Below are 19,419 nucleotides of genomic sequence, written 5' to 3'. Positions count from 1 at the left end.
AGTTGGCCAAATTAGTAGCAAGAACACTTTTATTTCATTCCATACTTAATCGCCTTGATAGCGCGTACAGTCCGTGTGATGAGGCAAATGTCAAAAGTATTGTAGAAGCATAGTTGCTCAAAATTAGAGGTGGTGAATCATAACACATGTCATATTTGACTCAATGGCTTAACAGGCACTGACTAAACATCTCTAACAAGGCACCACAAAATCTGATTGCATTGACTGATATTGAATTTTTTGATGGGAAGACAAGAAATTTGAGACAATCAACTTAAAACCTTTGGCTTATGGGAGTCATTCAGATATTCCCTATGCAGTGAACTTGAGAAATCCACAGGACAGAACCAGTATTTTATCCGTGATGCACTAATTTAGTATTTGATTCCCTTAAACTGTTGAACAGATTCGTCAATGGATGTCCTTCCCTTTCCACAGTTGATGTCCACAAAATGTTTAGTAACCGTTTCCTGAGTAACTAAAGCAGAAAATACAAACAGAAAATGACACAGATAAACCTAAAATGACAAGTGATACTTGCATTGTTCTGATGTATTCATATCCACAAATAACAGTCTATGCCACAGTCTTAGTGCAAGTGTTTCAAACCGTTCCTTTACATCAAATAAAGATTACAAACCAAAAGTATAGAGGGACGAGGAAAACATGAAAACAGTCTGAAATGCGCAGAGATCTTCATTCATTTTGGCATTTATATTTATGATTTGATCGTATTACATAGCATTTGATGCATTGATCAGGGATGAGAAGGAGAAGGGGCTCAGCTTGTAGCCCATCCCACTGTAGAACTTATTCTGGAACTCCACCCTGCAATGAGAGAGCACCCGAATGTCAACAAGCACCACGGGCCTTATAGTACTATACATTTTTCAAGTATCGGTACTTACTTAAGGATATTCTGTTCAGGAGACTTTTACTCCACGAGATTTCAAAGCAAATATGTACTTTTTACTCTACTAACACAGTCGCGTTCAATCAGGATGGACAGACAGAATTATTTTGTGTGTGTGTGTGTGTGTGTGTGTGTGTGTGTGTGTGTGTGTGTGTGTGTGTGTGTGTGTGTGTGTGTGTGTGTGTGTGTGTGTGTGTGTGTGTGTGTGTGTGTGTGTAGCTCTGCCCTCTCACCAGTGCAGACGGAGTGCATGCAGGAACGCCGACAGGCCCTCCATCACCAGCAGGATGGAGACGGTCAGCAGGGCGAATAAGAAAAACACCACAACGAGGACCGCTGAGCCTACGTAGCCCTGCCACTTCAGGGCGATGCGCATCACCATCACCCACAGCACCTCTGACAGCTCTGTAGGGAGACAATGTGTGAGTTAGACTTTTTATTTCTTATTTTATTTTTTATTTGGCCCTGTTAGTAAGTGTATCATGCAGAACTCTCTAGGCTGCATACAAGTATGACTCATCGGTTGAAAAGAGGACATGGAAGAGTATTTCTGGTGTTACTGAGGAAGTTCAGATGTGGGAGCGCTCGTGTCTGAGTCACGCATGCAATGTAATGGGGGATGTGCTCTGCTCACGTGCATGCGCCAGGCTCAGAGCCCAGAGTCGCAGGTAGGAGGCGGTGTTGGAGATGCAGCCCAAGCAGTACTCTATCGTGTGGATTGCCTGGTGCATGTACACGTCAGCTGCATCGAACACCTGCGGAGAGGAATAGGAAATTATTTGGGGGGGGTTAATGAAAAACTGCGTTGTCATAACTTAAGACTCCAGACACTAATCACTTAGTAAGAATTTATATATTGTATACACAGTTATTCAACCTGTATAGAATATATCAATCTATATTGGGTAAATAACAACTAAGGTTTTGAAAATGGGGAGTAAATACATTTATATTGAGATACACGCATTTAGTTTTTCTATTTAATAAAACAAATATGTATTCTGTTTATTCAGATATGTCTATTAAGTTGATAGACTTAGTTTGTTGGATTTTTGACATCATTTGTTAATTTGTTAAAAATGTCGGTGGCAGTACGACCATAAATAAGCCTCATCTGCCTTATCACAGTCGAAAACACGGTGGCAACCGCCTGACATTATTTGACATTTACTGAAAAACTCCCAAAAAGGTGGTTTCAAATTCAGACACAAAACTGTGTCATTGACCCATTGAAACCCACTTAGCCCCACCCTTTGAACTAAATTTATCCTGTGTAAATTCTCTATTTTATTTATTTTAGACCGTTATGCATTTCTTAGACTAATTGTCCGGACGGTAATACACAAATCTTTACTAAGACAAATTCCTTGTATGTGAAAATGTACTTGGCCAAATAAACAGATTCTGAATCTGTTCTGAATCTATTCCAAGGAGCAGGATACAGCATTGACTCATACGCATGAAGCCACTGGAAATTCCCCCCTACAATACCTCTTCTTCCTCTTCATTGGATGCTCCCTCCACCTCACCCTGACGGGTGTTGATGGAGCCGCTGTCGCCCACCAGAGGACGTCTTTCTTCATCCTAACGTAGAGTAAAAAGTATTTCAAAACAATGAAGCTGTATATCTCTTAAGCCCGCTTCGCACTTAATACGACAAACGACAAGAACAAACCGGATGCCGCAAACAAAAAGCGGTGCGGAATGTCCGTGTCCGAACGAGGCTCCGGGATGCATTAAAATTTTCCAAAGTCATGCAACAAGTTTCGGACAGTACAACCGGAAGTCAACTTTTTTTTTTTTTTTTTTTTTTAATAAATTGGGATGGGGCTTAAAACTAAGTAAATATGTCACATATTTCAAAATAATTACGTTATTAACCTTAACGTTGGATGTTGCATGTCCGACTGTTGGATACGCACGTGGTGTGAATCAAGCTTGGACTTCTGTGAAAACACAAACACTCACATTGCGGTATCTCCTGCGGTGTGTGATGTATTCGTAGGTGGGCTTCCCCAGCAGCAGAACCGGCACCGAACACACCGCCAGAATCACCAGGACCTTCTGAACCACTGCCTACACACACACACACACACACACACAGTGACCAGGTTACACACACACACACACACACACACACACACACACACACACACACACACACACACACACACACACACACACACACACACACACACACACACACACACACACACACACACACACACACACACACACACCTGTCCACTGTAGAGTGGCAGGTTGCCCGAGTTCTCCGTGAAGAGGAACATGTCTATGAAGTGGATGAGGATGCTGGGGGCCTTCTTGGACTGGGCGGGTGTGAAGACGACCCACTTGAAGACCACCATGAAGACCAAGTAGCCGAACAGGCACAGCATGAAGAACAGTTCCGGGATCAGCACCAGGAATATGCTGCTCGTCTTCCCATAATTCCTGGGAGGGAAAAATAAATAAATAAATAAATACATCAAAAAGGTGTAAGAAGTCAAAAGAGTAGATGAGTCAATCATATAAAGACAATGTAAAAGATTAGTAATGCTAAATAGTAAAAGATACGTGTTACTGACGTGTAGTTGAAAAAGGACAGAGAGACACCGAAGGTCATGTGAATGATGCCGATGATGACGGACATCTTCATCTTATAGGAGTTGAGGAAGGTTAGTTTATTGTTGGCCATACCCCAAACCTGGACGGGAAAGAACAGGAACTATTTGTATAAATCCAATGACATGGAGGAAAATAAAACACATCTCTTCAGATGCATCTTTTTTTCCCCCTGCCTTGTTTTGTTATTTTGAGTGGATATAAGATTGATAGACAAATACTTTATTCATCCCCAAAGGGAAATTGCAATGGTCTCAGCAGCTCACATCAAAACAGTAGGTGAAATAATAATAAAGCAATACAATAAAAATATTGAAAAATAAAATGGCAATATATGGAATAATTGGAAATGATACAATGAACCTAACAGTTAACTGTACACAATAAGATATGACAATACACACTTAACCTTGTGATATAAACAAATATAACCTAAAAATAATGAAAAATACAAATGAAAAAGACCTAAAAAGTAAAAAGCTCATGTCCAAAAATAAAATACACAGTCCTGTACAATAACTTATGAAATAAACAGTGAAGAAGATGGACATAAGACAGAAATGATGATGTACAATAAACATGGCATTAAATGAGCCTTAAACTGTAAACTTTTCTATATTGTAATGCAGACAACATTTATGGAACTTTAACATTCAATTGTCATTAGAATTATTATGGAAGAACGTGTCAATACTTAATACTTTCTGCGATTTTTTTGTGGATTACTGTTTTTTTGTATTGTTCACCAATCCGGCAAAGTAATGGGGACCAAAGAGATAAAATATAAATCAAACAGATCTACAGACATTACAAGATAAGAAGGTACATAAATATATACGTAAACGTATAGTTTGTAATGTTGAACCACTACAGAGCGATGGGAGTCTACACCACACACTGGACACTGTCCGAATGGACATTCTGGATCAGAACATGCACATTTATTTTAAATAATATGATGCAGCATAAAGCGTCTTACTGGTGTGTCAGACGAGCAGGAGCAGCTGAATATTTGGGGTCAAAGATGCTAGGTTTTTTGTGAATTTCTGCTCTGTATGTGGATTGATTTGAACGAAACTTTGTTTGTGACATACCCATTCAATTGACAACTCAACCGTGTTTGTAGCTTCTGCTGTTCTTCTGTTTAAAATAATTTTAGGTGAGAAATTCTGATAAATTTTCCCTGCGGGCTGGACCCCTAATAAAAGAGCCATACCGGATCTATTCCAAAAGGGTAGGGGCTTTCGAAAACACCAGGCACAACGGGATCCATGGCGAGGTACTGTTGCTCTGCGAGCACCGAGGAGCTGAAAGGGGGCCAAACACAACAAGCGTACGGATACAATTCAATACAAGTGGGTCAGTAAAAGGTTGCCGTTACAAATACGAATTTGAATGCACCCACTTCCATTTATTGGTGGTGAACATGGGCTCCACATGCCACGCCGAGCTGAAGGGGCTGAGGCCGCGGCTGAAGCACTCGTTGTAAATGGCGCCCGTGTAGATGGAGAACAGCCCCATCAGCAGGATCAGATAGCGGCCCCCGAACATCATCCTCCAGATCTGAGGAAAAACACACAAATACATTGTTTCCTTTTTAATTTAAATAATGACTTTTTTGTGTGGGAAGGTGCCATTTAAACTAGCTTTCAAAATTAGATATTAAAAAAAGGGCCTAATTCTGGAGTTTCTATGAAAGCCCCAGCTACTTTACATCCAACAAACCTTTTACTCAAGGATGGCCTGAGCTTTTTCAGCCTAGCTTGAGCTTTGAGCTTAGCTTCCACAGAACAACATCTTCAGATGATCCAATCCAAACTCTTAAAAACACATAACTTCCAGACTAAATTAATAAACGCCGGACAATTTGGGAGTCCTCTGAAACTATACGCGCAAGAAATCTGCAACTCTGAGTTCACACAGGCTTTAGGTTTATAAATGCACCTTCCTTATTTTTCCTTTTTAGGTTTATTCTATCGTTAATCATTAGTTTTATTGTATATCGCCAAACTTTAAATGTTCCTTAATCTTTCTAGTTTGTTTTTGGGGTCTATTTCATATTTTTATCTTGTAGTGAGGAGTCCACGGCAGGGACCGTGCGAGAGCGCTATGGAGCCAAAGCGCTCCGTACCGAGAGAACCCCAATTAGAGACCAACGTCTGGTCTCATCTATAAGTTGTAAATTTCCTTTCGTGCATTTGAGCGCCGTTCTGTTTAACTATTTGTGAATAAAGCCCGCCGTGCCAGCACCATTACACCTGCAACCAGCGCCTCTCCGAATCCATGCCCGAATCTGGGTAGCAAGCCTGCTAGTTACATATATAAAAATATACAGAATATAAAAAATGCAATACTATGCACAGCAAAAATAATTGTTAGGGGTATAAATTATAAACATTAATTATGACTATGTCCTAACTAGCATCACCATCAAATTACTTTGGGTAGTGTGTGTGTGTTTACATGGGCACGTCATGAAAACCCACCTCGTTGTTGTTGTTCCTGAGTTTGGGATCCTTCTCCTCCAGCACCATCCAGAGGGCGGCCAGGGTCATGAGCAGACCATGCCCCACGTCCCCAAACATGACAGCGAACAAGAAGGGGAAGGTGATGATGGTGTACACCGCTGCGTACGGAGACACAAGGTAAACATTTCAGTAAGGCGGAACACGGCGGTTTCAGTCTTCTTCTTCTCGCGTCTGTCTTCTTGTGTGGTTGTGCGGCGTACCGGGGTTGACCTCGCGGTAGGTTGCCACTCCGTAGGCATCCACGATGCCCTGGAAGCCAGCCGTGAAGGAGTTGACGGGGAAGAGGGTGGGTGGAGGTGTAGAGCAGGGCAGGCGGTTGTAGAAGGAGTCCACACTGCTGCCGCTCTTCCGCTGGGGGTAGAGAGGAGGAGCCAGTCTTTAATATGTGCAGGAGGCTAAATCAAGTAATTCATGCAACAAACTTCAACTCAAAAAGGTAGACATATTTAAAGTGCCGAAATTTTCCTCCCTCCCTCCCTCCCTCCCGTCTCACCCCTCCCTCCCGCAGGGCGCCCTGCAGCTCAGGCAGCTTGGCGACGGGACACCAGGCCTCGGCGATCAGGCACTTCTCAGTGACGGAGGGGCTGCAGAGGTTCAGCACCATCTCCACGGCCTTGCACTTCTGGACGCGCACCTTCCACTGTGGCATCTCGGCCACCGCGCGCCGCAGAAGCTGCTGCAGGAAGGCCTCGGTCTGGGACAGCACCTGGAGGCGTGTAAATCAGAGATGGTAAGGAACGGGTGCATATGCAGGGGAAAGTAGTCATACAAACGAGAGAGTAGTAGTAGTACAAAAACAATAGGATTCCCACCACTTTGGGGTTGGACCCTAATAATAAAAAAATTACTTGCTGTTTTTCTGGAAAAAAAACAGCTCTTCCATTTTCCCTGACCTTATTTTGTAATGCCAAACTCAGACACATTTCATCCGACAGCCACTAGGGGGAGGATTTGACTGTTGGATGCAGATACGCATTCTGTGCGAATCAAGCTTAAGACTCTTGTTTTCTTGAGAGCATATGGAACAGTCTACCATCTTCGTACTTTTCCAGGGAACACTCAGTCATCTCGTGATAGCATATGGTTTGTTCATGAGTAGCGGAAAAATCAATTATTCAAGGAAATCTTGTAACTGCACTACTGTAAAGACAGCAACTTACTGCTTTGATATCTTTGATTCGGACTTCCAGTCCCTGGAGAATCTCTTCTCTCTCTGCGGTGCTCTCGGGGTAAGCAAACGTCTGTGTGCGGAAGCTGTGCATGTGTATACAAAAGAAATCAGTGAAGAAACAACAGCAAACGCTAAAATATTAGTGTTTTAATTAAATATTTGAATGGATTCACCCACCAATCGCAGATTTTCTTGACTTTTTGGCCGATCTGATCTCCCCAGTAGGAGATGAGGAAGACTTTCCACTGGACCAGCTCGCCCTGTACACATAATAATAATAATAACAACAACAACAACTCGTGGATAATCGGGTCTAAGTGCATCTGGTCACAAGGGTCAGAGTTCCTATGGCTGTAGCAGCTGTGACTCTCACCGTCTCGGGATGAGCCAGTCGGTCCTCCATCTCCCGGAAATCCACTATGATGTAACCGCGACACGCTCGCCAAAGCAAGCGCTCGAATGAGGGAACCTTCCAGGGATGCACCACTCCCGCAACGAAACTGAAAGAGACACACGGCCGTGAGAGTAAGATTTAAAAAATAATAATAATAATACTACTCTATACTAATACTAGGACATTGTCTTTTTCCATTTGTATATGTTTATTTGTCATTGTTTTTCTGTTATTTTTAAGTTACATCTCTTTTTTTACATTAGGTTTACCATATATTACCATATATCTTTTTTTTGTTAACCGTTTCATGTATATGTTCTGAATTTGCCCTTTTCTTTTTCATATATGTTTATTGTATTGCTTCATTATTATCTTGCCTATGGTATTGATCAATAAAGTACCTATCAGTCTAAAAGTAAAAAATAAAAGAATAAACCATTCTTCTACCTAAGATGGACATCTTGGCGTTTATCAAACATGCTTTGGTTCTCCAGTGCAGGGGGTGGAGCCTGTAAGGAAAAAGGAAATATGATTTTTTTTCCCCAGAAGCACAAGTACATAATAGATTTTAAAAAATTGTAAAATAAATAAAAAGGTTCTGGGTTTTGGAAAATGTAGTGCTTACTCCATGTGAGGCTGTGAGACAATGGGTTTGGGTGAGGACTCCCTGGTACTGACAGAGCTGGGTCAGCTGAGCCCGAAGGCTGTCTCTGTTCCTGGATACCTGCGCGCACACACACGCACACGCACACACACGAGCGAGCGAGAGATAGAGATATTGTTTGATCATACAAAGATGAGCGAGGGCCTTAAAGGGTGTTCGAAGCTGACCTCTCTGAGCTCCCTGGCCAGACGCTCGCTGTCCTCCTCGATGGTGATCAGCTCCCGGGGCTGGGGGGCCAGGGGGGTGGGACACGGGGGCGGGAGGGGTCCTTGCAGGGGAGGGGACAGGGAGCGGTGGATCTCCTGCTCCAAGAAGCCTGCGGAGGACACCAGGATGAAGTTATTAAAATATTTATTTTGGAAAAAGTAGACAACCAGTTAAGAAAGGCTGCCAAAAGTGATCTCACAGGGTTCATTCTGGAATTACAAAATTTAATGAGAGCGGTTTGATTTGTACTTGCCGATGTTACTTTATCACAGACCGGCCAATCACACATACAGACTCCATGTTAGAAAAAAAAAAAATAATATATATATATATATATATATATATATATATATATATATATATATATATACAGTGGGGCAAAAAAGTATTTAGTCAGCCACCAATTGTGCAATCTCTCCCACTTAAAAAGAGGAGAGGCCTGTAATTTCCATCATAGGTACACTTCGACTATGAGAGACAGAATGGGGGGAAGGAATCCAGGAAATCACATTGTAGGATTTTTAATGAATTAATTGGTAAATTCCTCAGTAAAATAAGTATTTGGTCACCTACAAACAAGCAAGATTTCTGGCTTTCACAGACCTGTAACTTTTTCTTTAAGAGGCTCCTCTGTCCTCCACTCCTTACCCGTATTAATGGCACCTGTTTGAACTCGTTATCAGTATAAAAGACACCTGTCCACAACCTCAAACAGTCACACTCCAAACTCCACTATGGCCAAGACCAAAGAGCTGTCAAAGGACACCAGAAACAAAATTGTAGACCTGCACCAGGCTGAGAAGACTGAATCTGCAATAGGTAAGCAGTTTGTTGTGAAGAAATCAACTGTGTGAGCAATTATTAGAAAATGGAAGACATGCAAGACCACTGATAATCTCCCTCGATCTGGAGCTCCACGCAAGATCTCACCCCATGGGGTCAAAATGATCACAAGAACGGTGAGCAAACATCCCAGAACCACACGGGGGGACCTAGTGAATGACCTGCAGAGAGCTGGGACTAAAGTAACAAAGGCTTCCATCAGTAACACACTACGCCGCCAGGGACTCAAATCCTGCAGTGCCAGACGTGTCCCCCTGCTTAAGCCAGTACATGTCCAGGCCCGTCTGAAGTTTGCTAGAGAGCATTTGGATGATCCAGAAGAGGATTGGGAGAATGTCAGATGAAACCAAAATATAAATTTTTGGTAAGAACTCAACTTGTCGTGTTTGGAGGAGAAAGAAAGCTGAATTGCATCCAAAGAACACCATACCTACTGTGAAGCATGGGGGTGGAAACATCATGCTTTGGGGCTGTTTTTCTGCAAAGGGACCAGGACGACTGATCAGTGTAAAGGAAAGAATGAATGGGCATAACAATGATCCCAAACACACCGCCCGGGCAACGAAGGAGTGGCTTCGTAAGAAGCATTTCAAGGTCCTGGAGTGGCCTAGCCAGATATCAACCCCATAGAAAATCTTTGGAGGGAGTTGAAAGTCCGTGTTTCCCAGCGACAGCCCCAAAACATCACTGCTCTAGAGGAGATCTGCATGGAGGAATGGGCCAAAATACCAGCAACAGTGTGTGAAAACCTTGTGAAGACTTACAGAAAACGTTTGACCTCTGTCATTGCAAACAAAGGGTATATAACAAAGTATTGAGATGAACTTTTGTTATTGACCAAATACTTATTTTCCACCATAATTTGCAAATAAATTCTTTAAAAATCAGACAATGTGATATTCTGGATTTTATTTTATTTTTTCTCATTTTTGAGGTATACCTATGATGAAAATAACAGGCCTCTCTCATCTTTTTAAGTGGGAGAACTTGCACAATTGGTGGCTGACAATACTTTTTTGCCCCACTGTATATATACTTTTTTTTTTTTTTTTTTCTTCTGAAGCATTTATAAATTTGTTGGGAGGTGATAATTTGTAGATTTCCAGATAGATTATTGGGCTATTGGACACTCAACACTTACTGAAAGTCTTCTCCAGCTCCTCACACCGTCTTACTTCCCCCACAAACTTCCTCTGAAAGGCGTTCATGTTGGGATTCAGCTGATTCAGGAACAGAAAGAATGACAGAAGTGAAAGATGTTCAATAAACGAAACAAAACGGCAGTTCAATGTCAACACTAGGATCCAAATGCAACTTTTTGGAAAACAAGTGTACTTAACAGAATTTTTTATTTATTTTGTTATAAACAATGAGATGAAATCTTGACTTATATAAAAGGGTTTTTTAAACGCTCATCGATGGAAGATAATATACGTCCAGCTGAGCAAACTACTCCCTGTTCTGCAATGTCCCCAACATATTTTGTGACGTTTAAGCCAGAACGCAGATCAATAGATGCCACGGGGGGGGGTTCTGACTGCCGGATGCGCATAATGTGACTCCAGCTTCAATAGGTAAACCACAGTAAACATGGGCCAACAGGCTATTGTCTTTCAATCAGAAAACTGATGAAATCATTCAACTGAACAGCACTGTTTGCTCAGTAAACTATTCCTTTTTGACGGATTTTATACCCCTTTCCCACTGCACCAAAAATCTAATGAGAAATTAGACAGAAGTATTAATATGCAAATATGAGTTTCAACTCCTGATTTAGATGTTACCTTTTAAGTATAATACCAGAAAGAAATTGGCAAATAGGCAGGTAGTGGTCTGAAATGAGACATTGACTGGACCTTCACTGTTTTGATCATCTCATGGACCAACAGGCTGTTCTTTTCTTTTTTGTTATACCCTCTCGTTTCACAGTTGCTGGCGGGACTCACATCTCTGAATTCGACCAGTCCCAGTTCTCCCAGTTCACTGACACAATTGTAGGCCGATCCAGACTGGAGGAACAGCTGCACAAGACAGACCTCCTCACTGCGAAACATAGACCCCATTGCTGCCTATAAAAGAAAAGATATTGTCGGCCAATACGGTTATTGATATACACATTTTTTAAGCGGCACACATAACTGGACGAGGCCTAACTAATGCAAGGGAGAAGGAATTGGCGAGAAACCTGTTATTGTAAACGTTCCAAAGGGGAAGCATGAAATCCCCTGCTGACACACACACTTATGACCAAGACGAACACCAGGCGGAATTTCCACTCTGGTGCAGACATGACTTTGAAAGTGGAACAAGTACTATACACTAGCAACTAGAGACGAAAGACAACGAATAAGCATAAATAACAATGACTAATGACAAAGAAGAATTTGTAACAACTATGCCACTGAACCAATTCACAAATAGTTCAATAAAATAAACAAATAAATATACAAATAAAGCTTTCAAATGTGCGGGGGGGGCGGTGTTAGTATAAAAACATGAGGGGATGACAACAAAGAATTTCTTTAACGTCCTATTTTCCCAACCAATATAAAAATACAAATATATATATATATTTTCTAATTAAAAATAATTCAAAAGGAAAAATAATTAAAATGATCAAAAAAAACAACACTATTTTACGTTAGTGTGTATTGGGCTGTGCCGTTCTTCAGCGTGACTATTTTACTTGACTTGTTGACAAAAAGAAGAGCATACAATGGAACGAAAAGGAATATACTCAATGTCATTGTGGATATTTACCCGAACCGTTCAGTCTCTCCGACCCGCTGCTGCCGATGGGCAAACCAGTCACCGGCCGGAGACAGTTTGAACAGCCCAAAACCAACGCGTGTTGTTGAGAAGTTGTCGCTGGAAGTCGGAACACCCGGAGCTCGGCGGCGGCGGCACGGCGCTACTTCCGCGTTTACCCCGGTCACGTGACTGGGACCGCACGTGACACTCGGCAAAGAGGAACGATGACGTCAGCGCAGTGTCTCGACTCGTTCTTCCAGCAGATCTTGGCCTGGAAACAGTGTTTATTAGAGATTTAAAAAAAAAAAAAAAAAAAACCTGTAAGAATATTTGGTTGTTGCCCAGTAATAAAATGCATTTACCAAACTACAAAACAAAAGTTTCTAAATGACGTCATCTGTTTTGTGAATTCCACCCAGGAATTAATTACATCTAATCTAATATTGACCACATGTGAAGATTTTTTTCAGATTCGTGTCCTTTTATCATTTGCTTTGTTTTTGAAATACTTAATTTTCGTTTTTTGATTAACCTATCCCAAGGAAACCAACATTATTTAATTGTACATTTATTATGGAAAAAATGTCAACATGAGATGTATAAGACAGGAATCTTCATTTTTCTTACGTGGATTGTACTACTTTTAAACACACTTATGAATTCCAAAAACAAAATGCTATTAATGTTTTAATAATAAATATAACATTCTTCTGATATCTGTTGTGTATATGCCCTGCTTCTAATTCAAAATAAATTAAATTAAATTAAAACAGACCGCAGACACCAACTGATTGTTTTTTGGCTTTTGTTATCCCACCCCAGGTTGTGGTGGTGTTCCTACCCTTCACTGAAATGCAATTGTAATTTGTGGTTGGGCACCAGTTTACATTGTAAAATTAAACTTTTCTTTGCCATGATTACTATAAAGATACAAATTCCCTTGAAAGTGAGTGTTGGTCTGGCGGTGAATCAACAGTGACACCGAGCCCTTAACATCCGTCAACACAAAACGTTGAAGCTTTTGCGCCGGGGGGGACTTTTAACAATGCATGCCTGTTCTCTATGCATTATGTTTACTGGGCTCAAAGTCAAGGCTCTTTCAAACTGCTCGACCTACTTCCACCCAAACCACATTTGTTTTCAGAAGTAAGAAAAACGGCCGAATAGTATTACAAAAGATCTTTTATTTTGTTGTAAAAAGGGCAGAAAAGCAAGAGGTAAAACAGAAAAATAAGGAAACTTACAACTGGGAGAAAAAGGAAAAAAGTTAAAAAGGGTTGGCCATGGCTTCAGCGTGAAGATATTTGGGGATGAGAGAGGTGTTGCAAATCTAGGTAATTTAATGAGAACATAATTACATGGATGTTGGAATTCTATTACACCTGGCTATACATCACTACAGACGGCTCATGGTCACCTACAGGCCCCCTACGTTACAAAGAGTTGATGAAATATTTCTGCACAGCATATAAACACGTGTGAACTTTTTGATGAGCAACCTGGGACACCTCAAAAAGCTATTCGACAGATAAATCATCATTGCGGGAAAATCAGACAGATTTTGGTGTGGCCTCTGTATGTTGTCTTATCAATGCAGGAGTAATATTTGCATTTTTGACCTGCAAACAACCACATCATACATAACCATATTGTTGGCTCCAAAACAAATGTGAATTGGGTAGTCACTGAGCCACCGCTGGATATCAGGACCATCAAATTAAAACAGTAAAAACACAGAAACGTTGTCATCCCAAAAATCATAAGACCGAGCTAATTATGAGCAAACGGCTGACGACTAATCCGCGCTCCGATCTGATCCTGCCCTCCACTCTACAAGCTGTAGAACTTCAGGCTTCTGTCCATCCCCGCAGAGCTGAGGAACTGGGCGTTCTCTCCGAAGGCCACACCAGTAACCAGGCCGGAAGGGTCTGAAAAGGGAAAGGTTAAAGTTTAGAATGTGCCGGTTCTTTAGAACAAGTACACCATACGATCAGAACCAGACACTCACCCGAGAAGTTAAGCACCTCCGACCACTGTTTGCAGATGTAGACACGGATGTCCGTACCCCCCACGGCCAGATAGGTACCACTCTGGTCGAACACCAGGGACTTGACCTGAAACACATGACAAAACAAAAGGGTCGGGAAACAAAACAAAACTGACAATCAGCATCTATACCCAACCACCATCTGTATTGAGGCCAAGCATTTCCTGTTTAACTTCTCTTTTAGCACTTGTTTCTCAGAACAAAACGCACACACAGAACATGAATCGAGGACGCTTCCACCCACATATTTCTCTTCTGCTAAGCAACAATTTGACATCAACGCCACAATCTGGAGACCAAAATACAAAAAAATTTTAAATGAAATCCTCACTTCATAGTTGTTGTCAAGAGCGATGGTCTTGAAGTTCTTCAGCTTCCTCAGATCCCAAAGTTTCAGAGAGCTGTCCTGGGCACCTGGAGTACACAAGTTTGAAGCATTGGAAATCCACGAGACAAACACAACCAGTTCTTTCCAGTGGAAACATTGCATTGTTGACCATTGCAGGTGTATTTGGGATTAATATCATCATCGTCGTCATCATTATGTGATTTCATGAAAAGGAACCGATAATGGACACAATCTCACCAATCCACCCACTGCAACATCAGCGTTTCAGTTAACTAGTCATAAACTTGTCATGATAAGCTACACCAATGAAATATAATGGGGGAGAGAAACATATGGAAGGAATTCTGTATGACAATTCACATATGAATAGTGTAGCGTTTATTTGCTGATTGAGAGTTAAAAAAGAATGTTTTTGTATTCAAAAATCAAATACCGATTTGCAGATTTCATTATATCCATTTGTAAATTTCACAATATGCATCTGTTAATTGAGATACAGATTTCTTTCCTTAAAAAACACATAAGCAAAGCCTTTAGAAAATAGGGCTACAGAGCTAAAACATTTAATAATATTAATAAGTGGTATACGCAGCAATGAGCTATCATTCCATCACATAGCTCCACATGAGTAAAATCTGTGTATTTGCAAAATGGTCAAGTTATAAAAGTTTCAAGTTCATTGAAGAAATATTCAAATCTATTCCATCAGTGGTCAAATTGAAATATTCAACATCATGTATGCAAGATTATCAAAATGGAATAGAGAAAAAAAAAAAATACTAAATCCTCATCCAGACTTATTTAACAGGTAAAAATTAGGACAAAGGGACATTATATATGTATATGGATTATTTCACCAGTTATGTAATGGGAGTTCATTCAATTTATTTATTTTTAAATCACTTCAATATTGTTTTTTTAATTAATATGTATGGATCTATTTATGTATCGTGTATGTTTATATTATAATACTAACAAATATCCAGTCTTGTAATAATGGATAATTGTAAGTATGCATACATAATGTTTTTTTTCTTTTTTCTTTTTTCTTCCATAAAATCTTGAAAAGTCAATAAATATATTGTCTGAAAAAAAAAAATTTAAAGTAGAAGGTCCTCATCACCAGCTGAACAGATATACATTTTGCAAAGAGGATGTTAAGGTCTCACCGGTGGCCAAGTAGTATCCGTTCTCAGAGAAAGCGATGGAGGTGACGGGGCCCGAGTGTCCGGGGAAGTTGGCCACGTTGGTGCGCTCCTTCAGATCCCAGATCTTGATTTGAGAGTCAGCTGTCCCGGTGCCAAAAATGAGACCGTCGGGGTGGAACTGGGCACAGGTCAGGGCTGAGGGGAGGGGCAGGAGAGTGGGTGTTAAGATGTGGAAAAGCGCCGCACTCCAAAAGTAAATAATAATGCACCGCGCAGATGACACTCTTACCGCAACCAGCACTCTCGTCTGTGACTTTGGTGAGGACTCTACCGGTCTGAATATCAGAGAAGGCCCAGTACTACAGCAATACACAACAATAGAAAGAGGGGGGGGAATTAAAAAACAAAAGAAAAACACGTAGCTGGTGGAGAAGCTGAACAGATGTCCGCCAAATATATATAAACTGAAAAAATAAAAAAGAACCCCCCTTTAGTTGCACATACCTGATCCTCGGAGGAGCTAAGCAAGTAGTCCCCGGTGGCGTGGAGGGAGAGCCCAGTCACTCCAGCCTCGTGGGCACGCACCACCTGGATGCAGTTGCCCCCGGTGACGGACCACACGCGGATGGTGCTGTCCGGAGAAGCTGAGAACACCACAGACTGGACAGGAGCGGAAAGCAAAGAGAGAGTGAACGGGTGGGAAAGGAACACACAGCAGAAGTAACAATCATTACTGCTTTGTTATTAAAACTGCTTGGAATTGGTTAAGCCGTGCCACACTGAAATATGACGGAGAGGATACCTGGGACGGATGGTAAATGACAGAGGTGACCTTTTTTGTGTGACCCTTGAGGGTGGCAACAATCTGCTCCTCGTTCTTGTCAAACACCACAACATTCTTATCAGCTCCACCTAGGAGAGAGAAAAAACAATAATAAGAGGAAATCTCAATTTTCTTGATGTTAGATAAAACACATACAGAAAAATAGACAGAAGTGTTCAGCTTACCAGTGAGCACTTTGCTGGTGTCTGAGGGACACAGATCCAGAGCCAGGATGCCAGGTACGCTGGCACTGTGGAGGCCCTGAGTATGGTAACAAGAAGAAACTGTTAAATCAATCGATACGCACCTTCAACATCCAAATTATATAGACAATGCACTCTGGATGAACGGACGGTAAACTGTACTTACAGCATGGGACGCCACCTGGCGGTATTTGCTCAGATCCTCTGCTCTAACCAGCTCCTCTGGTACAGTCTTTCCTCTCTGAGGATGAAGTCAGTACAAGTTGGCATGTTACAACACCGCACAAATCCTGCCAACTGAATTACCATAGCGAACTTAAAGGGCCAAACAATGTTACCTTCTTTCTCTCTGCAGTGAGGACACTTGCTTTGTCTTGGAGCTGCCAAAAATAAGAAAGGAAAAAGCAGTCAGTAAAACAGCAAGATGATGAAAGGACACATTTTTGGGGAAAACAAACAAGCATTACATACAATCAACCAAAGTGTTGCTCGAAATTCACTCACCTTCTGGATGATCTCCGGGGTCATTCCGACCTGTTCACTAATCTCCATAGGCTCTCCACCAGCACCCTGAGAAACGAGAGGAAGGGCCAGGGAATATAAAGTAAAATAATGATAGAAACATAGGACTGGAAAGATGATGACACGTGCATCCTGATCGGCCTTTTAACTGCGGCAAAGGGGGGCAGTGACTCACCACAGCAGTAGGCTGAGAGGCAGGAATGGCCTGCGGTGCCACCAACCCAGCTTGTGGTTTGAGTGTGGCCAGAGCTTTAAAAACGGAAAAAAAGGGTCCAATAAGAAAAGCATGTTTCACCTTTTACCATTTCTAAACAGCGAACAAATAAAAAATGGAACTTTGCACAACAGCGTCCTACATCTAATGTGGGCCTACCCTCTCTGGCGGCGGTGACCTCTTTTGTGAGTCGAGCGATGACTCTGCAGGCGGCATCATGCTGGTACAGCGCGTGGGAGAGCTCCTGCCTAGTGGTTTGGAGCTGCTGCCTCAGGGTGAAACTGTGCAGCATCACAGCATCCTGGCATAGAAAGGAGTGAATCAGTTTCAAGAGAATGAGAAATGAGGAGACTAGACTTGATTTAAGCTGGGTTTTTTTTTTTTTTACTTACCCACTCATCTTGAAGGGATTTGAGAATGGCAGGGATACTTGTCGCTGAGGGTGCCTTTGGTCGGATGGGGTGAGACACTGGGATGAGGAAAAGCAATGAAAGATGAAGGGCAAGTTTACTTGTAACACACATTTCATACAGAAGAGCGCTTCACCAATTACATAATAGGCATTGTATAAAAATAAAGATTTAAGAAGGCATAGAATTAAGTCAAAATCAGCATCCTGTTTACATTGCGTATTTTACATTACATCATGCAGCAGATGCCAAAGCAATTTGTTCAAAGCATCTTAGAATAACTCAAGCATTTTTTTAAGGAAAGTAAATCGGACGAAAGGGGAAAGAGATCCTCCTCTGTTTATTAGGCCAAGTACATTTTCGAATACAAGGAATTTGTCTCTGTAAGTGTCTGAATTATTTTACAGACTATTGGCATGAAAAAATGCTAAACAGTTAAGAAATAAATTAGAAATCTACAGCATATACTAAATGTGTTCTATGCACAAGATAAATGAATAGTCTAGCTAACTGGGGGCTAGCATTGGTTGTGGGCATGGATATGAATAAGATATTCCAGTACAGGATGAATAAATATAAATGTAATAATTTGGGTGTGGATAACAATGGAGATTATGGAGGATTGCATTATTCAAAGGTTTTTGGGACATTTTCAAGTTGAACCAAATATCATATGGTGTAATATGTACACTCAGTGTGAACTTGATTAGGTACCCATGTACAATCCAATGTAATCGGATAGACCAGCTCAGTCGGAAAGTTTGCTTTGTGTTGCCTATAATGTTTTTGTCTTTTTAACGCTGTAATAGAAGAGGTGTTCCCTCAATGATATGTTTTAGCATCAAGGTCATAGATGTTGGTGGTGTTGTACTGAGCTGCTTCTAATATTCTGTCCCCCACCTGTATGTCAATAGGGGGGACAAAACATTTGCAACACCTCTTCATAGAATGTAGTTCCGTACGGCACCACATGTAATATAAAAAAAAACCATAATTGAATATCATAAAATTTACACATTTCTGTCAACAAAAATTGAGCATTAATAAATTCATAAAAGTAGGATCCATGGCAGAGTTGGTGTATTGGATAACATTGGATTGTACAGGTGTTCCTAATAAGGCGCACACTGTGTATACATCGTACCTTTGATATCTATGAGCTGCTCCTCGGAGAGGGGCTGGCCATTCATCGGGTCGCTCCCATTCTCAGCGATGTACTTCTCTATCAGCCTTCGCTCGAACACCTGGTTTGACACCGGGGAGACGCACGGATGCTCCGGGACTTCGTTGGAAACTGGGGGGGAAAAAAAAAACCCAGAACGGTTCGAATCAATATGAATTGTGCAGAGAAACGAGTCCGGCTGCGGCATCGTTAGCCAAATTAGCTTAGGAGCTAGCAGCTAGCGCACAGCGCGTTGCTCAGCCTACATAGGGTCTTCATCACGCCGCCGCTTTCGACTTACTTGCGCAAACCAAAGACATCTTGCAGCCGTGATCCTACGCGTCGCTCCCGAAGTCACTGGGTGTTGATATACCGCTGGGCGCTACGGTTACGGACTACTTTATTTATGTCTCGCAGAAGTTACAAGTGGCACGCTGTCCTTTCA

The 19,419-nt window shown here is 41.6% G+C and overlaps 2 protein-coding genes across 2 annotated transcripts; both read right to left on the bottom strand.

The window, feature by feature from the left end:
• Nucleotides 1–20: 20 nt before the first annotated feature.
• tcirg1b (T cell immune regulator 1, ATPase H+ transporting V0 subunit a3b) lies at nucleotides 21–12,233 on the bottom strand. The gene is made up of 21 exons (XM_080007762.1): nucleotides 12,106–12,233; nucleotides 11,292–11,414; nucleotides 10,487–10,565; nucleotides 8,463–8,611; nucleotides 8,257–8,355; nucleotides 8,079–8,140; nucleotides 7,611–7,737; nucleotides 7,415–7,497; nucleotides 7,227–7,320; nucleotides 6,560–6,772; nucleotides 6,267–6,417; nucleotides 6,025–6,164; nucleotides 4,944–5,101; nucleotides 4,755–4,845; nucleotides 3,502–3,620; nucleotides 3,154–3,367; nucleotides 2,882–2,989; nucleotides 2,405–2,497; nucleotides 1,548–1,668; nucleotides 1,147–1,318; nucleotides 21–828 (listed from the first exon to the last, which is right to left on the bottom strand). Exons 2-21 carry the CDS (start codon nucleotides 11,406–11,408, stop codon nucleotides 735–737), a joined length of 2,484 nt encoding a protein of 827 aa, XP_079863888.1. The 5' UTR covers nucleotides 11,409–11,414; nucleotides 12,106–12,233; the 3' UTR covers nucleotides 21–734.
• A 1,027-nt stretch (nucleotides 12,234–13,260) lies between these two features.
• On the bottom strand, nucleotides 13,261–19,419 carry prpf19 (pre-mRNA processing factor 19). Its single transcript, XM_080007763.1, has 16 exons — nucleotides 19,276–19,419; nucleotides 18,957–19,106; nucleotides 17,795–17,871; nucleotides 17,562–17,703; nucleotides 17,364–17,437; nucleotides 17,171–17,236; nucleotides 17,005–17,046; nucleotides 16,833–16,907; nucleotides 16,649–16,724; nucleotides 16,443–16,552; nucleotides 16,145–16,300; nucleotides 15,930–15,999; nucleotides 15,662–15,835; nucleotides 14,475–14,557; nucleotides 14,105–14,210; nucleotides 13,261–14,024 (listed from the first exon to the last, which is right to left on the bottom strand). Exons 1-16 carry the CDS (start codon nucleotides 19,292–19,294, stop codon nucleotides 13,927–13,929), a joined length of 1,518 nt encoding a protein of 505 aa, XP_079863889.1. The 5' UTR covers nucleotides 19,295–19,419; the 3' UTR covers nucleotides 13,261–13,926.

This window comes from Zeus faber, assembly GCF_960531495.2.
Source record: "Zeus faber genome assembly, chromosome: 10".
In the NCBI taxonomy this organism is placed as follows: Eukaryota; Metazoa; Chordata; class Actinopteri; order Zeiformes; family Zeidae; genus Zeus; species Zeus faber.
The sequence above is the reverse complement of the archived record's forward strand: the minus strand, read 5'-3'. Positions and strand labels throughout refer to the sequence as shown.